Here is a 19,198-nt window from a genome sequence, read left to right as displayed (position 1 = left end):
ATGTGAATGTGTGTACAGTGGCAAACCGTGGGCAGATTTGATTAGAACACCTCCAGCTTGCTGATGAAAGCCGGAGAGACAAGGTAAATAAACCCAAATCCCTCTGTTCCCATGAGCAAGTCAGTGCAGAAACCCTGCTTCCTAGCCCAGATCTAGGCCTTAGGTGCACCGTGACTCCATAGTTGTGCTACTGGGGTTTTGAGCAGTGTTTCTGGCTTGTCCTGTGTAGGGTGGAATGTTTAGCAGAATCCCTGGCATCTACCCACTGAAACTAAAAACTTCTTCCCAAGTTGTGAGGACTGAAAATGTTCCACACTCACCCGAGTTTGAAAAACACTGCCAGCGAACAAATGGGTAGAACCCATGGGCTGCATCCCAATAGCCTTGGGCTCTTGTCCCAGATCTGACTCTTAGTGTGTGAACTTAGTGGTTAGTTCTCTCTGAACTGTCTTTTTATTTATTTTTTTAACCTGCTTATACTGGGCCTTGAACTTGGGAACTCATGTTCTTGCTTGGCTTTTTACATTCAAATCTGGTGCTCTACAACTTGAGCCATACCCTCACTTCCAGAATTTTGCTGGTTAAGTCTGGGAGATTTGCCTAGTCTGGGCTAGCATCAAACTCGGATCCTCAGATTTTAGCCTCCTGAGTAGCTAGGATTACAGACATGAGCCATCAGAGCCAGGCCTTCTGAGCTGTGTTTTCATCCTTAAGACAAGAAAACAGCATGCTGGGTCCAGACACTGGTCTGCTACTGAAAACTAGCAAACGAATAGGCTTTTTCTATCCATGTTCACTTCCTCTCCTCTGTGTCCCCAGAAACTTGGAGAATAACTTTAGGTAAATAGAGAAGTCATCATTATAATGAGGACTGAGGATGACTTTGAAGAGTTTAGCACCTAACCAGACACATGGTAAAGGCTCAAACATCTTGGATGGTATTATTCTACCACCTTATATTTCTAGAAGTAACCACACTGATCATATAAAAGTAAGCTTAGGATTTGGAATTGGTGGAGCTGTGGCTCAATTGGTAGAGCACAAAGCTCAGGAACAGTGCTCAGACCCTGAACTCAAGTTCCAAAACCTGGACAAAAATAATTTAAAAATTAAGTTTAGGAATGCTGGTGATAATAGCGAGACCTCACGGGATCCTGTGTTAACCACTCCAACAGCAGCAGAAATGACACTGCAATGAAGGCAATAAACAAACAGATGAATGTTCACAAATCCTTAAGTGTTAAAGTCTTGTCTTCCTGCACCCTGTTCAGTTATAGTGTGACTGGGTTTCCTACTGGGGAAAAGGTAGGTTTCTTAGCTTGTTTTCCTTAGACTACAGAGTACTACCCCTGCACTGATACTGTTTGGAAAGGCTTCCAGTGGCTCATGCCTGTAATCCTAGCTACTCGGGAGGCTGAGATCCTAGGATCATGGATCAAAGCCAGCCTGGACAGGAAAGTCTGTGAGACCCTTACCTCCAATTAACCACCAGAAAACCATAAGTGGCGCTATGGCTTAAAGTGGCAACACCCTAGCTTTGGGCAAGAGAGCTCAGGAATAGCGCTCAGGCCTTGAGTTCAAGCCTCACAACAGACAGGAAAAAAAAAAAAAAAAGGCTTCCCAGGGCATATGATTCTATCTCCAGTTGTGATAACTGGAGTGGCGAGAAGCCTCGCCCCACGTTGTCGTCATAGCCACGCCCCACCGCAGAGCATAAAAGGGATCCCGCCCACCCCCCACCCCCCACCCACTGCAGGCTATGGGTGGGGAGGAGAGGGGAATTATAAGAGGGCAGAATTTCTGGGAAAGGGAGGAGAAACGAGGAGAAAGCAAGGCAGATATGCCTCCTGGAGCCGAGCAGTGCCACAGTTCCCCTCTGGCCTGAGGGGAGCCCAGGCCTGGGAACAGGAGAGGCCCGAGCCCTGGGCCTGTGGTGTGGAAAGGCCCAAAGTTGGGTCTGCGTAGCAGAGAGGTCCGGTCCGAGCTGCTGGGCCCTGGGACAGGAGAGACCCGAGTCTGTGTCTGCAGAGAATAGAGGCCAGAAAGGCCAAGCTCCGGGCCGGTGGAGAGGAAAGGCCTGCAGAGAGTGGAGAGTGGAGGCTGCAGGGAGCCACGAGGCCTGAGGAGAGCGGAGAGCCAGAGAGGCTTGCAAAGAGCAGAGGGGCCTGCAGAGAACAGAGAGGCCTGTGGAGCACAAGAGGTCTGCAGAGAGGCCTGAGGAAAGGAAGAAAGGAAAGAAACTTGCCCCGTTGGAGGCTGCAACTGCTCCTAGTTCTGGGGTAGCCCAGGCAGGGCATTTGCAGACGGACTAATAAAACTCATTTGTCACCTTTAACTGTGTCTCCGTTCTTGCTCCCCAGGTCACAACACAGGTATCTTGCTATATCCTCTGACTCCTGTCACTGACATTTTTGTAAGGCCAACCATGTCTTGCTTCTCCTTGTGTGTTGGCCACCTCCTCCAGGATATCATGCTGGGGATCTAGCATCTCTCAGCATCCAGATTTGGCTTCTGATGATTGTTGAATGGATTGATAAATCCATATGCTGCTTCTCCTGTATCTATAATTTCTTTGAGCAGTGGTCTGAATGTTAGTGTTTCCCTCAGATTCTTATGTTGAACCGTGAGCCACCAATGTATTGGTATTGAGTTAGGGGTCTTTGGAGAGTGATTAGTCATTGTTATGGTTTGGATATGAAATATATCCCATGGGTTCGCATGTTGAATGCTTGGTAGGGCCCCCTGTTGGTAGCTTTATTTTGGGAGGTGCTGGAATCTTTAGGAGGTGTGGTCTAGTTGGAAGAAGTGGGTCACTGGAGGGCATGGTTTTGAAAGTTGTCCCTGGTCTCCAGTCCCTTATTCTTTGCTTCCTGTCTACCACACTTTCTTCCTCATAGGCTCCCACTACCATGATGTTCTGATCAAGCACATTGGAGCCAAGCAACCATGGACTTGAACTTTCTGAAACTGGGAAAGGTACATCATACCTCCTATTAACTTGATGTAGTCTGGTATTTTGTCCAAGCTGTACAGATGTAATTAACAGTGATGAAGGTGATGCCCTTATGAGCAGAATTAATGTTCTTATAGAAGGGACCCGGGCCCTGGAGAGCTCTCTTGTCTTTTTCTGTCAGGGACACCGTGAGAGATGGCTTACTTTTTTCAATTAGAAATTGACCATCTTTAATCAGGAGAGGGTTCTCACTAGAACTCAATCATGATGGCACCCTACTCTGAGATTTTCATCCTCCAGAACTGGGAGAAGCACCACCCTGTTGTGTAAAACCCACATAGCCTGTGGTCTTTTGTTACAACAGCTTCAATTGATAAAGACAATTGCTCTGGTTGAGCAATTATTTCAGGCTTCAGAGAATATCTGCCAGATACTCTTGGCTCTGAATAAGATTTTTTGTGAAAAATCTTCCAGAAACTGATTTAGACCCTAAGCTAATACCACAGGAGACAAACAACACCTGAAACCTAGCCAACCCCTTTTTCTCAGGTTACCAGATCTAGCAAATGAAAGTATAATACACTGAATTTCAGGTATTTAACACATCTGCTCCTGCCCCCAAAGGGGAAATTAATATTGTTTTATTGGATAGACAACAAATAACATTTTTTGGTATAACAGTGTTCCAAATATTGAATGAGACATACTTATAGTAAAAATTTCAGGGGCTGGGGATATGGCCTAGTGGCAAGAGTGCTTGCCTCGTATACATGAGGCCCTGGGTTCGAATCCCCAGCACCACATATACAGAAAATGGCCAGAAGTGGCGCTGTGGCTCAAGTGGCAGAGTGCTAGCCTTGATCAAGAAGAAGCCAGGGACAGTGCTCAGGCACTGAGTCCAAGCCCCAGGACTGGCCCCCCCCCAAAAAAAATTATTTTTCTTCAAAAATCGTTTACATGAAATTCTGACTTCCTTTGGATCTTGTGTTTTACCTAGCAACTGTGAACACTTGGAATTCAGGTGACTAAGGATCTTGAGGCTCCACACCCTTTTTTAGGAATTACTCAGTAGAAACAAAAGACAGCCAGTAATTTTAGTTCTGAGAGAAGGCCTGAGAGAATACTGCTTTCCTTCTCTTTGGCAAGTGTTTACTCTTTCTTCAGAATTGATGTCTGGTTTTGGTTAAAGCCGTGGACTTGAACCTGGTTATGGTTCAATTTTGCTGCTGACATAGCTGAATGACCGTGGGCAGGTTAGTTTCATGTCTCTGTTTCTTCAACCATAAAAATTAAGAGAATAATATTTATCTTCTGGGTTGTTGAAATCTAGGGAGATGATGTTTAATTGGTATATGTTCAATAAATAGATGGTACTAACGGCTTTGATCATTTTATGTTTGTTTTTCTTATGCCAATATTAGGGTTGAACTCAGTGCCTGGGCACTGTCCCTTAGCTTTTTCACTCAAGGCTGGCACTCTACCCCTTGAGCTTTTTTGTGGTTAATTGGAGATGTGAGTCTCATGAATTATCCCACCCATGCTGGCTTTGAACCATGATCCTCAGATCTTAGCCTCCAGAGTAACTAGGATTATAAGCATGAGCCACTAGACCACTGGCTTACAACTTAATCTTTAAAGAACACTAAATTTAAAATAAAGCCATAGGACTCCTTAGCACTGTGCCATTCCCTTTTTATTTTTTATTTTTGTCAGTCCTGGTGCTTCAACTTAGGGACTGAACACTGTCCTTGGCTTCTTTTTGCTCAAGGCTAGGACTCTATCACTTGAACTACAGCATCACTGCTGCTTTTTCTGTTTATGTGGTACTAAGGAATTGAATCCAGGTCTTAATGCATGCTACCGCTAAGCCACATTCCCAGCCTCAGCCTATGTTGGTTTTTTTTTTTTTTTTTTTGTGGGATACATGATCTCATACACCCAGTACAGGATGCCTGGTCATAATCCCATTTCTGTCATAACCAGAGTCTCAGACCCTTCCTCTGACTCAATAAATTTGGAATCATTTCAATAAATGTGGAACTGTATACAATTGCCCTTGAATCAGTACCATAGGGAATTTATTTTTTAGGACTCCCTCAGATACCCAAATCCTTGGGTGCTCATGTCTCTTATACAAAATGACATGTTTTTGCATGTAATTTCCCTCCATACTTTAAATCATCCCTAGATTAAATATCACATGCCATGTAAATGCTGTAGAAAGAATTGTTATATCATATTGTTAAGGAAATGTTGACAAGGAAGGTGTCTATACGTGCTCAGTATAGATGCAGGATTTTTTCCTTAAATATTTTTTACCCATATGTGGCTGAAACTCCATATGTGTAATTCATAGCCAATTTCACTTTGTGAAAGAAAATATAATTAGAGTGAAGAAGGCTTAGGTTGTTTGGAAAGTATGGAGTCCAGCCTGAGAGTGGAGTGGGATAAAGGAGAAATGAAAATTCACAGTGCTCATCAAATGACCTTGGAAGCACTGGTGTCTTTGCTGGAATATGTGCACACACTGCTGCGTTGGGTTTATATGATTTATAGAGGGCCTATTAAGTTGAGTGACAAAGCTGTCCCAATTTACTCAGGATTGAAAGGGTTCTCAGGACACAGGATGAGTGTTAACACGGGGAAAGTGGTGGGCCGGCTCTAGTGGTTCTTGCCTATAATCCCAGCTACTCAGGAGGCCATCCCAAACAAGTCAAATCCAAGATATTCATTTCCAATTAACCAGGAAAAAACTGGAACTGGAGACATGGCTCCAATGGTAGAGAAAAGCAAATGAAAGTGTGAGGCCTTGAGTTCAAGCCCCAGTATCAACAAAACAACAGCAACAACAAAAACAAACCTGGGAAAATCCCCAGGGAACACTGGCTCTCTGTTGCTAATTAACAGGAAGAGCAGGATGTGTTCTAGGTTTGTCCCACTCTAGACCCCAAGAGTATAACCACAAGACTGTACTTCTATACCTCTCCAGATGTGGGTCCACTTACTGCCACTGGCCTCTGCATTCCCGGGCCATTGCTAAGCACCATTCCTGCCCTCCCTCTGTCAACACTTCTTTCTGCCCAGCTGAGCCTGTAATAAAGGAAGCCAGCAGGAAATGAAGCTAGATCAGGCATAGACTCTCCTTCCCTTAGCAACAGACGCAGGTCTCTGCTTACTGGCTCTAAAGCCACTGTTAAAACTGTTCAGAGACAAGTTCATGCTACCAGGGAAATTTTTTCAACTAGATCTCCCTTTTCTCTGTATTAATACACAATTCTGCTTCCATTTTCTCCTTTACAGAGACATCATTATGGACCAAGAAGTTCCAAGGGAAGACCTGCTTAAGAAAAACACAGAGTGGCCATGACAAGGAGTGAGAACCAGAGCTCAAGCCCCAGGGGGACTCCAATGGTGCCCTTTCATCCTCTAGCTTTCCTCCCTCTTCTCTTCTACCAGATAGCTCCTCAGGGAACTCAAGTCTATGACCTCAGAGAGACAGCCTTATGAAATGGAACTTCCAGGGCATCTATAAAGTTCCATTGTCAGTATCATCTCCATTATGCTATAAGGATTGTGGATTTCAGAGCAACTGGAGACGAGCGACATATCCCTTCAGAAACTACGAGCTCTTTAATCATTTTTTAAATAGGTACAATTAGAATAAGCAACATGGACAACATGGACTGTTCATCCCAGACGGTAGGTGTGAATTTTAAGATGTATTTCCCTTTTCACCTGCGAGTTTTCATATGCGGTGAATTTTGAGAGAGTGGGGGAAGAGGGATTCCCCATAGATCAATTGCCATGTCAGATCCCTTTGACATAACAAGTGTGTTGATTTTATTTTTTAGGGTGTATGCTTTGAAATATGATTTCTACTGAATTAGACTTTTAGGCAATTCAAGGTTTACTATAGAAATGTAGAAATTAGATACGTGTTGCTACTTTTCTTTCCGTTCCAAAACTGTAATCAGCAGTTTTCATTTCTGGTGTGCATCAGAGTATTCTGGGAAAACAGGTGCTCTACCACTTAAGCCATACCTCTGGCCTTTTAAGTTATTTTCTCCAACAGAATCTCAAATGGACATAAATTTGAGGTCCTATCCTGGTCATAATCTCAGACTGCAATCCTATGATTTATGCTTGCTGGACAGCTGGGATGTCACCTTTTTTTGGTTAAGATGAAGTCTTATGAACTTTCTGCCTCAGCCGACTTTGAACTTAATCTTCCTACTCTCCAACTCACAAATAGTAGCTAGGATTACAGGAGTAGCTCACCTCGAAGAGTCTGAATCAGAAGATTTAGAATACCTCTCTCAAGTCTTTTGGTTAAGATCCAAGCGATTCTGTTATAGGAAGCCTCAGATGAGGGTTTGGGAACTGCCGCTAGGACAGACATTACATATAATCTAAAGCAAACTATCCCAAAGAAATACCCAACCTAAGGGACCAAGATCTAAGTTGTAAAAGCCAAGATCAACGTAGTTGTCACTTAAAGCACCCAGAGAAGCATTTTAAATGGAAACTTTATAAAAATGGAGTAGATTTGTTATAATATCCAAGCCCGTGGTCTGAAATGAAAACTTCCTACAACTTCCCAAAGAAGATACTTAAGCATTAATACTTATTATTTGTGTGTGTGTGTGTGTGTGTGTGTGTGTGTGTGTGTGTGTGTGTGTGTGTGTTGGTACTGGGGCTTGAACTCAGGGCCTGGGTGCTGTCCTTTAGCTTTTTTGCTCAAGGCTGCTTCTCTACCACTTGTGCTGCACCTCTACTTCTGGCTTTTTTTCTGGCTAACTGGAGATAAGAATCTCACAGACTTTCCTACCTGGGCTGGCTTCAAACCAAGATTCTCAGATCTCAGTCTCCTGAATATCTAGGATTACAGGGGTGAGCCATCACAAGCACTATTTTATTTTATTTTGCTAGTCCTAGTGTTCTTTTGCTAAAGGCTAGCACTCTACCACTTGAGGCACAGTACCACTTCCAGCTTTTTCTGTTTATGTGATACTGAAGAATTGAACCCAGGGCTTCATGCAAGTCAGGCAAGCACTCTAGCACTAAGCCACATTCCCAGGCCAGCATTAATATATATATATATATATATATATATATATATATATATATATATATATATATATTTTTTTTGGCCAGTCCTGGGCCTTGGACTCAGGGCCTGAGCACTGTCCCTGGCTTCTTCCCGCTCAAGGCTAGCACTCTACCACTTGAGCCACAGTGCCCCTTCTGGCCGTTTTTCTGTATATGTGGTGCTGGGGAATTGAACCCAGGGCCTCATGTATACGAGGCAAGCTCTCTTGCTACTAGGCCATATCCCCAGCCCCAGCAGCATTAATATTTTTAACAAATCATTTTTGCATAGACAAGCAATTCTCATAAGAATCTCTAGTTTTAATCTTCCAAGATAAAACAGATAATTCTCAAGTAGAAATAAGAAAAATCTCCTTACTCTGTTCTGTAATTGATTTCTGGTTCTGCTGACTTTGTGTGTCTCATATGTTCTTGTTTCTGGTTCTGCTGACCTTGTGTGTCTCATATGTTCATGTTTCACGGAATGAAATGTTTTCTGCTATCAGAGTATTAGTAGACCTTTGTGTATAACTCTTAGTCTATGTCTGTTAAATCTGTTTATGCAAATATTCTGTTACTCCTTATTGGACTCTGCAAAGTGCCTGTGGCTTGTTTTCTTCATGATCCTCAGAATGGCTTGTCTTTCTGTGTGTGGAACATATGTCTGTTCTTTATCCTGAGCACTCTGTTGTTGACTTGGCTGTCTCTGAGTCTGTCAGATGTGTATTTCTCAGTATATCTGGACATAAATCTAATTATTCAATCTGCCTCAAACCTCAAAGAACCTATGGGCTGAAGTAACCAAGAAATCCAAGTTAGATCCAGGATTCCTGTCAACCACAACTCTGTCTCACCTTTTCTGGTGTCCACTTCCTTCTGGGTTGGCTTATCCTAAGGCATATTTTTCCCACACGAGGCAGAAATAACAGTTGGGAGCTCTTAGTCATGAACGTTCTCACAGGTAGTAATCCTGATGAAAAAAAAAATGCCCCTGTCTCTAGAGCTCTAGCAAAAGTGTCAAGAACTACACTGGTCAACCCTGCTTGGGTTCCATGACATCCCTGAGCCAATCAATGTGTCGAGGATAGGCAAATCTGACTGGTTAGATCTGTGTATTATGCCTGGAGCCAGGATCTGTGACACTGTACAACATGGACTGAAATTGAAGTCAAGCGAATAATGCCCACCAGAGCTATATTCTTCTTTTAGTGAAAGGAGTAACTTGCTCAATTGGTATCAGGGCTGAAATCAGGTTTACCTTAAACTAAGCAGAAACATGAATAGCATGACCTCCCAAATATTATGTTGACTTTTTCCTTAGACAGGCTGTGTGGAACAGTTCTGCAATCCTAGCTACTTGGGAGATAAGGCAGGAGGATTGCAAATTTAAGGCCTGCCTGGGCTACATAGCTAGTTCCAGGCTAGTCTGGGTAACCTAGTGAGCTCCTGTCTCAAGATGAAAATAAAAGAAGGCTGAGATACAACTAAGTGTTGGAGCAGTAACCTAACATGAAGGCTGAGATACAACTAAGTGTTGGAGCTGTAACCTAACATACACAAGGCTGAGTTCATTCCCCAGTACCACAAAAAGAAAAGAAAAAAAGACACCCTCGACTACAGAAGGTCAGGGATTTTTAGTTTTAATTATTCATTCTCTTGTAACTTACTCAAAATACCTCAATTTGTAATGGTTGCTTTTGCCTTATGTATTTATTTACTTTTTTTTTGTCCTAATACTGGGGCTTGAACTCAGCAAGCCTTGAGTTTGTTTAGCTTTTTTTCCTCTACCACTTGATTCACAGCTCTACTTCCAGTTTTTTACTGCTTAAATTGGAGATAAAAATCTCAGAGACAGACCTGACCAGGCTGCCTTCTCTGCCGAGCCAGCCGGCAGCAAAAAAGAAATCCTGAATGAGGGGGGCGAGGATTAAAGAAAAGGAAAAAATACAAGACAAGAGAAAAAAGACAAGAGGCGAAGATGGGGTATGGGAGGTCTGCAGCCTCAGATTGTAACTCAAGACTGCAGCCAGGTTTATTCTTAACTTCCAGGATATATGCTGTTTGAAAACCAGGAAATAGCATAAAATTCCAGAACACAAAAAGGCTTGGAGTTAGCAATACCCAACATAGCTAAGACAGGGTGAGTTTGGTTAACATAAGAATGGACTCATGGCAGACATAGTAAAGCATTTCCGATTTTCTATTAAGCCATGTCCTTGCACGTCCTTGAAAACACAGCCAGAGGTCAGGAAGAATTTAGCTGCAAGTATGGCTCCCGACATCTCCCCCGTCTTTGTTTAAAGAAGTGAACCTGCCTGTCTTAGGTGGGGTGGGTACCCCAGCCTGCCTTACCCATCCTCGGGATCTTCTTCAGAGCAAAGCTGAAGACCCTGTCTTAGGTCGGTCAAACTGGCCCCACCCTCAAACCCGTCTCTGGCTGCAGTTCCTCTGGGGGAAAGTTCATTCACTTGGAGCTTGACCTTATTCAGCTGGCTGGCTAAACTCATGAAAGAGTTTTGCAATATGCGTACAATGCAAGGAAGGCATAGGAAAATCATCAGCAAAAATATCCCTGGGCCGAGCAATGTCATTAGCAGCCCCTTAACATTAGTCAAGGAAGGGATATACTGTTGAAGTTGTTCAAACAGTTCTTTTGCTGTTTCTGCCACTTCAGAGTCCAGAGGCAGAGCTTGCTCTAGTCCAGCTATTTGCCTATGGAGTTGAAAGAGATCTAAGGACAAATTAGTATGGTGCCAAATGCCATTTAGATGTGCTACAACCTGTTCTGAAGGATAGCTTGACCCATTATATTTTTGGAGGGTCACACAGATAAAGTCAAACCCAGCATGACAGCGCACCCGTTGCAAAGTTTGTAAAGCACGAATTTGTTCTCCCAGAGACAACACAGATTCATACAATGCTTCTAATTTTTGTTCTACTTTATCATCAATCCTGCCTTGAAAGTGCAGGGCTTGCATAGTATTATGAGCAAGCTGATTAACATAGTGAGCTGTCTGCACACTTTGTGTTAAAGCCACAGTAGCTGCTGCAGCAGAGGCAGCTAAGGAAATAAAGGCTACAATGCCTGCTATTAATAGCCCTACAAATCGTCTAGGGTGCATGAGCTCTTTTAAATGTTTTAACACTTGAATACCTGTTTCTTCATACCAAGCTTCTGATATGTTCACAGGAAGCATGACAAATGGAGGCTGCTTAATAACAATTACAGAATCAGTAAGACCACTATACAAGCAATTTGTAAAAGAACAATTAGTAGAAGTAACATTGAAATACATGGCTCCTATTGAAATATTAAAAGGTCCATACATAATGGCATAAGGAGGTGTTAACACAACTCATAATATTTTTTTTAAAGAAGAAGAAGTGGGCCAAGAGATATATTTAGGGCAGCCACTAACATCCAGACGTGACGTTGAGGGTGTCCATTCATCCACCACAGACCTGGGTTGTACTTGTTGGTGAGATTGGCTCTGGGCCAGTCCATCAGTTGAGAATTAGTTCCTCAGATATTGGTTATAAAAGGATGTTCATGTCTACACTTTATGGGGTGCAGTTTTCCTGTGGATTCTACAATTTGAGAAGAGTTGATGCAGCGAGGTATCATGAAGGATGATGTAGAATTAGCAGGTACAGGGAACCCAGTAGGCAATGAAGTCATTCGCATATTATATACTTGACTGTTATCAGGAATCCAAATTCTATGATTTATGGATTGCATTACAGTACAGCCTGGAATATAACTGTTGGAGTCAGTTGTAAAACATAAAGGGGTTCCAATGCCAGAAGCTGCAAAGTCTCCCATTTTAATGTGTTGGACAAAAGGATCTGGAGCTGTACCGTATGCTGATTTGTTGACATGGATGAACACCTCAGCTCCTTCCCAAGTCACAGGGTGCATAATCAGTGGATCTGCATGTAAGCCCAGTGGGTCAGCACTTGTACCATTCTGATGAGTTTCCACAATCCGAACGCAACGCTCAGATAGCCAGCGGGCATCATTTTCATCCTGTGAAAAAACACAGACATGTCCTCGACCCCATGTCAATATTGGATCTGGCCTGTGCCAAGCACCTGTTAAAGGATCTTTCCACTTAACTTGGGCAAAAGCTCTTTGCTCTCTCTTTTCCCAGAACCGCTGTGCTCGGAAAGGCTATTACAGTCCAAATTAAAAAAATTTAGTACGAATAAAGCATGAGAAAAAATATTAACAGGAGAGAGAGGGTATAATTCCCCCCCCCCTTTAATTTAGAAATTTGGTGTTTTAACAAACCATTGGCCCGTTCAACAATTCCTTGACCTTGAGGATTATAGGGAATTCCTGTAGAGTGAACAATTTGTTAAGATTTGCAAAAAGTTTGAAAAGCTCGTCCAACATACCCTGGACCATTATCAGTTTTAATTTGTTTAGGAAGTCCCATAGTAGCAAAGCAGCGTAAGGCATGGGAGATACAATGTTTGCTAGCTTCCCCTATAAGAGGAGTAGCCATAATAAAATTAGAGTAAGTGTCTATGGTAACATGGACAAAGTGGAGCCGTCCAAAAGAGGAAATGTGTGTAACATCCATTTGCCAAACATGGTTGGCCACTAAGCCTCGAGGGTTAATGCCATTGGAGGGTACAGGTAGGAAGGTAGTACAGTTGGGACAAGTTTTTACAATTTGGCGAGCCACCTCACGTGTGATATGAAATTGCTGACGTAAGGCCCAACTGTTTTGATGGTGGGAAGCATGTGATTGCTTTGCTAAGTCAATTTGAATGAGACAAATTTGAGTAGCCTCATCCGTAATAACATTGCCCTCACTTAATGGTAAGAAGAGGCAAAGTGAAGTAATTTGTTGGAGGGACAATGATGTGAAATTGTGCCCATAAAATTGGCCCAAGCAATGGCCCAGAAATGAATATAAAGCCATTCTTGCTGTTGTAAAGTATAGGGGATGTAAATAACCTGTGGATCTCATCCAAGATACTTACAAGATTCCACACGGCACATATGGAACTAAGGTGGCTACCAATTCATAATAGGGTGTTAACACTTTTGAGGGAATAGCAGGCAAGGAAAGCCATAGAAGAGGTCCCTTCTGCCAGAGGACCACTGTTAGAGAATGAGGTGTAGTTAAAATATATGCTTCCCAAGGGGCTGAGTAATCAATATAATTTACATGTTGGGAAGAAATGGCAGAATTTATTATGCTTAAGGCTTTAGTTGCTTCAGTTGTCATTTGTCTGGGAAATGTTGGGTCAGTGTCCCCCCCCCTTTTTTTTTTGGCCAGTCCTGGGCCTTGGACTCAGGGCCTGAGCACTGTCCCTGGCTTCTTCCCGCTCAAGGCTACCACTCTGCCACTTGAGCCACAGCGCCGCTTCTGGCCGTTTTCTGTATATGTGGTGCTGGGGAATCGAACCTAGGGCCTCGTGTATCCGAGGCAGGCACTCTTGCCACTAGGCTATATCCCCAGCCCCCAGTGTCCCCCTTTAATAAATCAAATAAGGGTTTTAATTCAGCTGTGGATAATTTAAGATAAGGGCGAAGCCAATTAATATCTCCCAGAAATTTTTTGAAAATCATGCAAAGTATGCAAATTAGAAGTCTTAATCTGTAATTTTTGACTAGTAGAATAATAAGGATCTCAAATATGACCAAGAGGGGTTTTTATTTTTCTCTGCCTAGTGTTTACCTGTAAGTTGTTAAGAATTGACCAACAAATAGTTGTCAGAGTCTGCTGTAACACTTAGACAATAGCAGACTGAATGAGATCCATGTGCCATTAAATCAAATCATATTATTTAACCTTACCTTACCAGCAGGTGGAAGAGAACACAAATGAATATTTGGGCAAGGCTGTAGTGGCATCTCTGAGTCCCCTGGATAGATTGTCACACCTCCTGCTGGTTGCCTGTAAATTTCTACACAGACTGGTTAAAGGCATTTTTAAACAGATTTTAGAAGGCTTGGGCCTTTAACCATCTTCCTAGTCACAAAATCCACACAGATTGAAGGCCAACCAAGTCTGCTCTCTGTAGCAGCCAGGACAGTTTCTGAGTCATGGAGGGAAAAGACACCAATGCTACCCCAATGCAACCCTGTGGTTGCCAAACACAACTCTGATGCTTTTAACCTTGGAATAAGTCTCAGTTGCAACTCTATCATGATAGGCCTGCTATAAACCCAACTCTAATCTTGGGGCAGGCAGAGCCAGGGTAGTAGCCTTTGACAGCCTGGGCCTGTCAAAATCCTCACAGGACTCCTAGATTGCCTGAGCAAACCAGGCAGTTTGGGAGCCAACTGTGGAGGCAGCTTCCTGTGGCCACAGACTGCCACGGTCCACTCAGCTAGCACACATGTCAACCTGCATCCTATAAAGCAAAATGTTAATTTTGGGTCAGGAAAATTTAGGTTAATAGTCACATTTGTACAGTTGTTCCAAAATGACTCTGGTCCCTTGATCTTAAAGAGTTTATGAGAGCATAGGGAAAAAAAAGAAAAAAGAAAAAAAGAAAAAAAATGGAGAAGCAAAATCTTAGTCTATATAAAAGAATTGTCAGGATTAGATGTACACTTGACTAGAACCTTTTGGAGTTTTTCTTAGACACATTTGCTTGCACCCAAACATGATCAGTTTTGGTTTAAAACCTGTTTTTTGTTTTGTTTTTAAGTTTTACCAACAGATAGACATAGACAGACATACATACACATACAGACAGTGTGCACAAGCTTTGAGGCGCACTTAGAATTGTTCTTTAATTGGCTACATAAGTTTTCTGGAATTCCAGTGGCAAATGATATTTTGCCTATATTCTAGAACCACGTGGTTAGATAGTAAACAAACAAAAAAACCCCAAAAACACCTTTTCAGGAAACCAAAATTTTCATATTATCCGAGAAGCCATATTTGAGAAACCAGTTTATGTCCCATGGGGAGCTTACGGGAGACAGGAAATGAACACAGACAGCAAGCTCACAGAAAGACACTTTCATCTTCCAGCATTTGAATTGCAAGGCACCTTTGAAATGCAAGGCCATAGTTACAGAGTTCAGAGTGGTGGCAGGGTTACCGGGAGCTGGAGACCCCAAGTCCCTGCCTAGCCTCCAGGAATTTGGCATGCCTGTCACCTGGGGGATGGGCAGGCTTCCACTCCAACCAATCCTATTGTTGACCATGTGCTCAATGATAGAGAAAGCTTACAATTTATCCAAACAAGCAGGATTTAACTGAGTCTCCAAACTTAACATCAATAACAAGAATAGAAAACCTTTTTTTGAGTCTTTCAAAGCAGATGTTAAACAAATATTGGTACCTTTGGAAGCTAGCACCAGCCCATCCTATGTCACAGGCAGGCAGGCAGAGTTTAGAGGGAGGCAGAAAAAAAGACAGAGGGAACTTCATCTGCCTGAGCGCTCATAGAAGTTAGGTAAGTCCTGCAAAATTATTCCAAATACATAGGATTGGGCAGGATTGAGCAGCTTTCCTGAAGCATTTTAGACTGTCTCCCACTTGATGAGCGACCAGCAGAGCTTAACTAGAGATCAGTTTACTCTAAACACCCACAATTGCTGATTCCCTTGACCTAGCCCAGTGGCTTTATGGAAAATCCAAGCTCCAGGTTAATGGTCACTCACCCTGGTTGGGGTTTCAAATCTGTTGTGGTGGATGGAAGTAGAGCGCTTGGTCAGGAGAAGTTACCTCGGTGGTGCTAGCATTTCCCTAGCCTCAGGTCCCTCCCCTCTGCGAGCAGCCTGCATCTAGGAGAGCTGTAAGTCTGCCAGGACTTCAGTGGGGGCTCACCAGTATCTACCTTTAAAGGATTTTGTTGTTCTGGATGAAGCTGTGACAACAGGGTTAGAACTGATTCCAACATATTCTCAACATGGGTCAATCTATCTTTAGTAGGCTCATTGCATAATTTTTCCTCAGTGTCTGAGCCATCTGAGTCTTCCTTAATATCTAGCCCATTGGGTTCAGATCTTATTAATTTTCTCAGCTCTTCCTGGGCAGCAGCATATGCTCCCGGGGCTGGGCAACACTCATCAGGTCCCTGTTCAGTTTCTCCAATCGACTGATTGAATTTAATCTGTTTATGTCTAGGATCTAAGCAATCTCGGACCAGATACCAAAGAATAATAGCATCCACTGGGGTTTCTCAGGGCCATTTGCATCATAATGTTCCTGAATCTTTTTTCCAATTTTCTGCCAAGTTTCTATATTATTGGTTCCTTCCTCCGGGAACTGGGGGCATGCTTCCTCAATAAAGTGAAAGAAACGTTCTAAGTGACTTTGGCCAACTTTCACTGCCTGGGCATGAAGCATGCCTTTGGGGGCCTGCACATATAGCATGCAGCCTTTACTTAGTCCCATAATTTCTTACTCCCAACGATACACTCTCTCTCCTGCTCTCCTTTCCAAGTAATCGGACATCCTTACCTGAACGGGGGTCCTCTGCTGTCATCCCAGGTGTACAGGTCCCTGTTCGGGCGCCACTTCTGCTAAGCCAGCCGGCAGCGAAAAGGAAATCCTGAATGAGGGGGCTAGGATTAAAGAAAAGGAAAAAATACAAGACGAGAAAAAAGACAAGAGGCAAAGATGGGGTATGGGAGGTCTGCAGCCTCAGATTGTAACTCAAGACTGCAGCCAGGTTTATTCTTAACTTCCAGGATATATGCAGTTTGAAAACCAGGAAATAGCATAAAATTCCAGAACACAAAAAGGCTTGGAGTTAGCAATACCCGACATAGCTAAGACAGGGTGAGGTTGGTTAACATAAGAATGGACCCCAGAGAAATACCTGATGGTAGCTAAGACCGGATGAGTTTGGTTAACATAAGAATGGACTCATGGTAGACATAGTAAAGCATTTCCAATTTTCCATTAAGCCATGTCCTTGCACGTCCTTGAAAACAGAGCCAGAGGTCAGGAAGAATTTAGCTAAAAGTATGGCTCCCGACAGCCTTCAAACTTCTATCCTTGGATCTTAGCCTTCTTAGTATCTAGGATTACAGACATGAACTACTGATGCCTGGCATCTGCTCTCTAAATGAAGATTTTTATTTGAAACAGATTTAAAAGTTAGGCCAAAGGAAAGATTTTCCCCAAACCTTCTTGCTTAAAGACACAATATAAACACTCCTAACCTGCCAGCCAATATATGTCTTAATTTATGGAATCCTGAAAAAACTAATGAATGGCTTCATGTTCCTGAAAGTACTGTACTAGAATCGTCCTTGGATGGTATAGTACCTGCTTTGGATGACCACATTCTTTTCCAGTTCATTATGAGATTTTTCTATTCTCTTCATCTCATCAGTGCAGATCTTGTATGACCTTCAGTAGTGGAAGTGGGAACTCTTAGAGATGATTGGTCAGTTCTCAGATACTTGAGATTGAAGTCAAGAATGAAAAGATAGTGATTTAAATCAACATAGCAAGTCCTATAAGATAAAAATCAACAGTGCTAGTGGTTCTCGAGGTAGAGCTGAAGTGATCCAACTTTGAATAAAGTTTCATTGGCAACTCTCATATATCACAATTAAAAAAACCCTAATGAATTAATCCATGAGATCAAGTGACTCCATTCCATTATTATTATTTTTGTGTGTACCAGTCCTGGGTCTTGAACTCAAAGCCTGGGTGCTCTTCAGCTTAAGGCTAGAGCTCTACCACTTGAGCCATAGTTCCATTCGTGGCTTTTTGGTGGTTCATTAGAGATGTGTCTCACAGACTTTCCTGCTCAGGTTGGCTGTGACTCCTCATTCTCAGATCTTAGTCTCCTGAGTAGCTAGAATTACCAGTGCAAGTAACTAGTGCTCAGCTCCATTTTATGATTTTTATCTCAAGCTCCATGTACATCCTTGCTTATAAATTTTCATTTAACTTCCAATTCATATGGGTGCAGAATGGTGTTTCTTTAAGGGACATTGAAATACAAGACAAGTTTGATCTTTTGTTAGGAATGTTTTCTTGGGCCTTCATTTCATCAGCTAGTGTGTGGGGATGAAAAAATCTTAAGAGGTGGTACAGTGCTTGGCACATAATAATTTGGAGTAATATAGATATAATTGCTGTTGTTAGTAGTGTGAGTATACAGTTGTATTTGTATTCATTAATTAGGTAATTGCTCCAGGGGAGAATATGGGAAGTAACTTGAGTTAGGGGCAAGGAGTGGGTTTGGATGTGGTGGGAACATTGCTGGGAGTGAATCACGTGCCTTTTCTCCAGCCCACCCTTCATAGTACAAGACATAAAATTTGTGTACTCAAATAATTCTGTTCAATAATGTTGCATTTCATACCAGTTATGTATAAAATTGTCCTTGAAAAATCCTTCAGACTGTCTTTAGAATGCTGTACAGCAGCATCTCTCCCAAAGTCCAGCAGTTTCTCTTCCAGTGTTGGAACAAATTGCAATGTCTCTATTACAGCTGTGGATGAGGTAGTTGTCTAGTATATAGGGGTTGAGCCTTCAGACCAAAGCTCATTGTGAAGCCAACTGATGGTGGCTCAGGTCTGTAAGCCTAGTTACTTAGAAGGCTGAGATCTGAGGATCCCAGTTTAAAGCCAGCCCCAGCAGGAAAGTCCATGAAACTCTGACCTCCAGCAAAAGAGCCAAAAGTAAAGATGTGGGCCAATGGTAGAGCACCAGGCTTGAGTGAAAAAGCCAAGCAACATCATGAGGTCTTGAGTTCAAGCCCAGTACCAGCATACATGCATGCGTGCGCGTGTGCGTGCACACACACACACACATTGCAATAATGTTTGACATTATACTTACTTTTAGCTTTGCTTAAGAGTGGTAGAGAAGCACTTGGGAGTGAGAATGACTGTGGCAGACACATATTCACACCTGCCTGAGGTTCATATCAGAATACACAGTCACAAGTGGAGTTGTGGACTCAGACACTTATGCTCTTTAAAGGGAGCATAGAAAATTGCTGATATGTTTGATAATCACACAAAAGATGCAATATCACTACCTGAGCAAGCTTCTATTCAGAACTTTGCATATGCAAAATGCAAGAGTCAATTTTTAAAAGTGACTCTTTATAATCACATCTCAGGACAGAGTAGCTGGGTTCATCCTCAGAATTTGGGCTCTTCCTGAAGGTAGAAGGATATCCAGATTGACTTGTTGAACAGAAGCCCAAGGA

General features: G+C 42.7%; 1 protein-coding gene across 1 annotated transcript in view; it reads left to right on the top strand.

The window, feature by feature from the left end:
- Positions 1 to 2,931: 2,931 nt before the first annotated feature.
- Dnah3 (dynein axonemal heavy chain 3) overlaps positions 2,932 to 19,198 on the top strand; it is a 192,282-nt gene continuing 176,015 nt past the window's right edge. The window contains exons 1-2 of the mRNA XM_048331892.1: positions 2,932 to 2,976; positions 6,254 to 6,652. Coding sequence (XP_048187849.1) covers positions 6,623 to 6,652 — 30 coding nt within the window. The 5' untranslated portion in view covers positions 2,932 to 2,976; positions 6,254 to 6,622. The remainder of the gene's footprint in view (positions 2,977 to 6,253; positions 6,653 to 19,198) is intronic.

Source organism: Perognathus longimembris, chromosome 23 (genome assembly GCF_023159225.1).
Source record: "Perognathus longimembris pacificus isolate PPM17 chromosome 23, ASM2315922v1, whole genome shotgun sequence".
Taxonomy (NCBI): Eukaryota; Metazoa; Chordata; class Mammalia; order Rodentia; family Heteromyidae; genus Perognathus; species Perognathus longimembris.
This window is presented reverse-complemented; position numbering and strand designations above follow the sequence as displayed.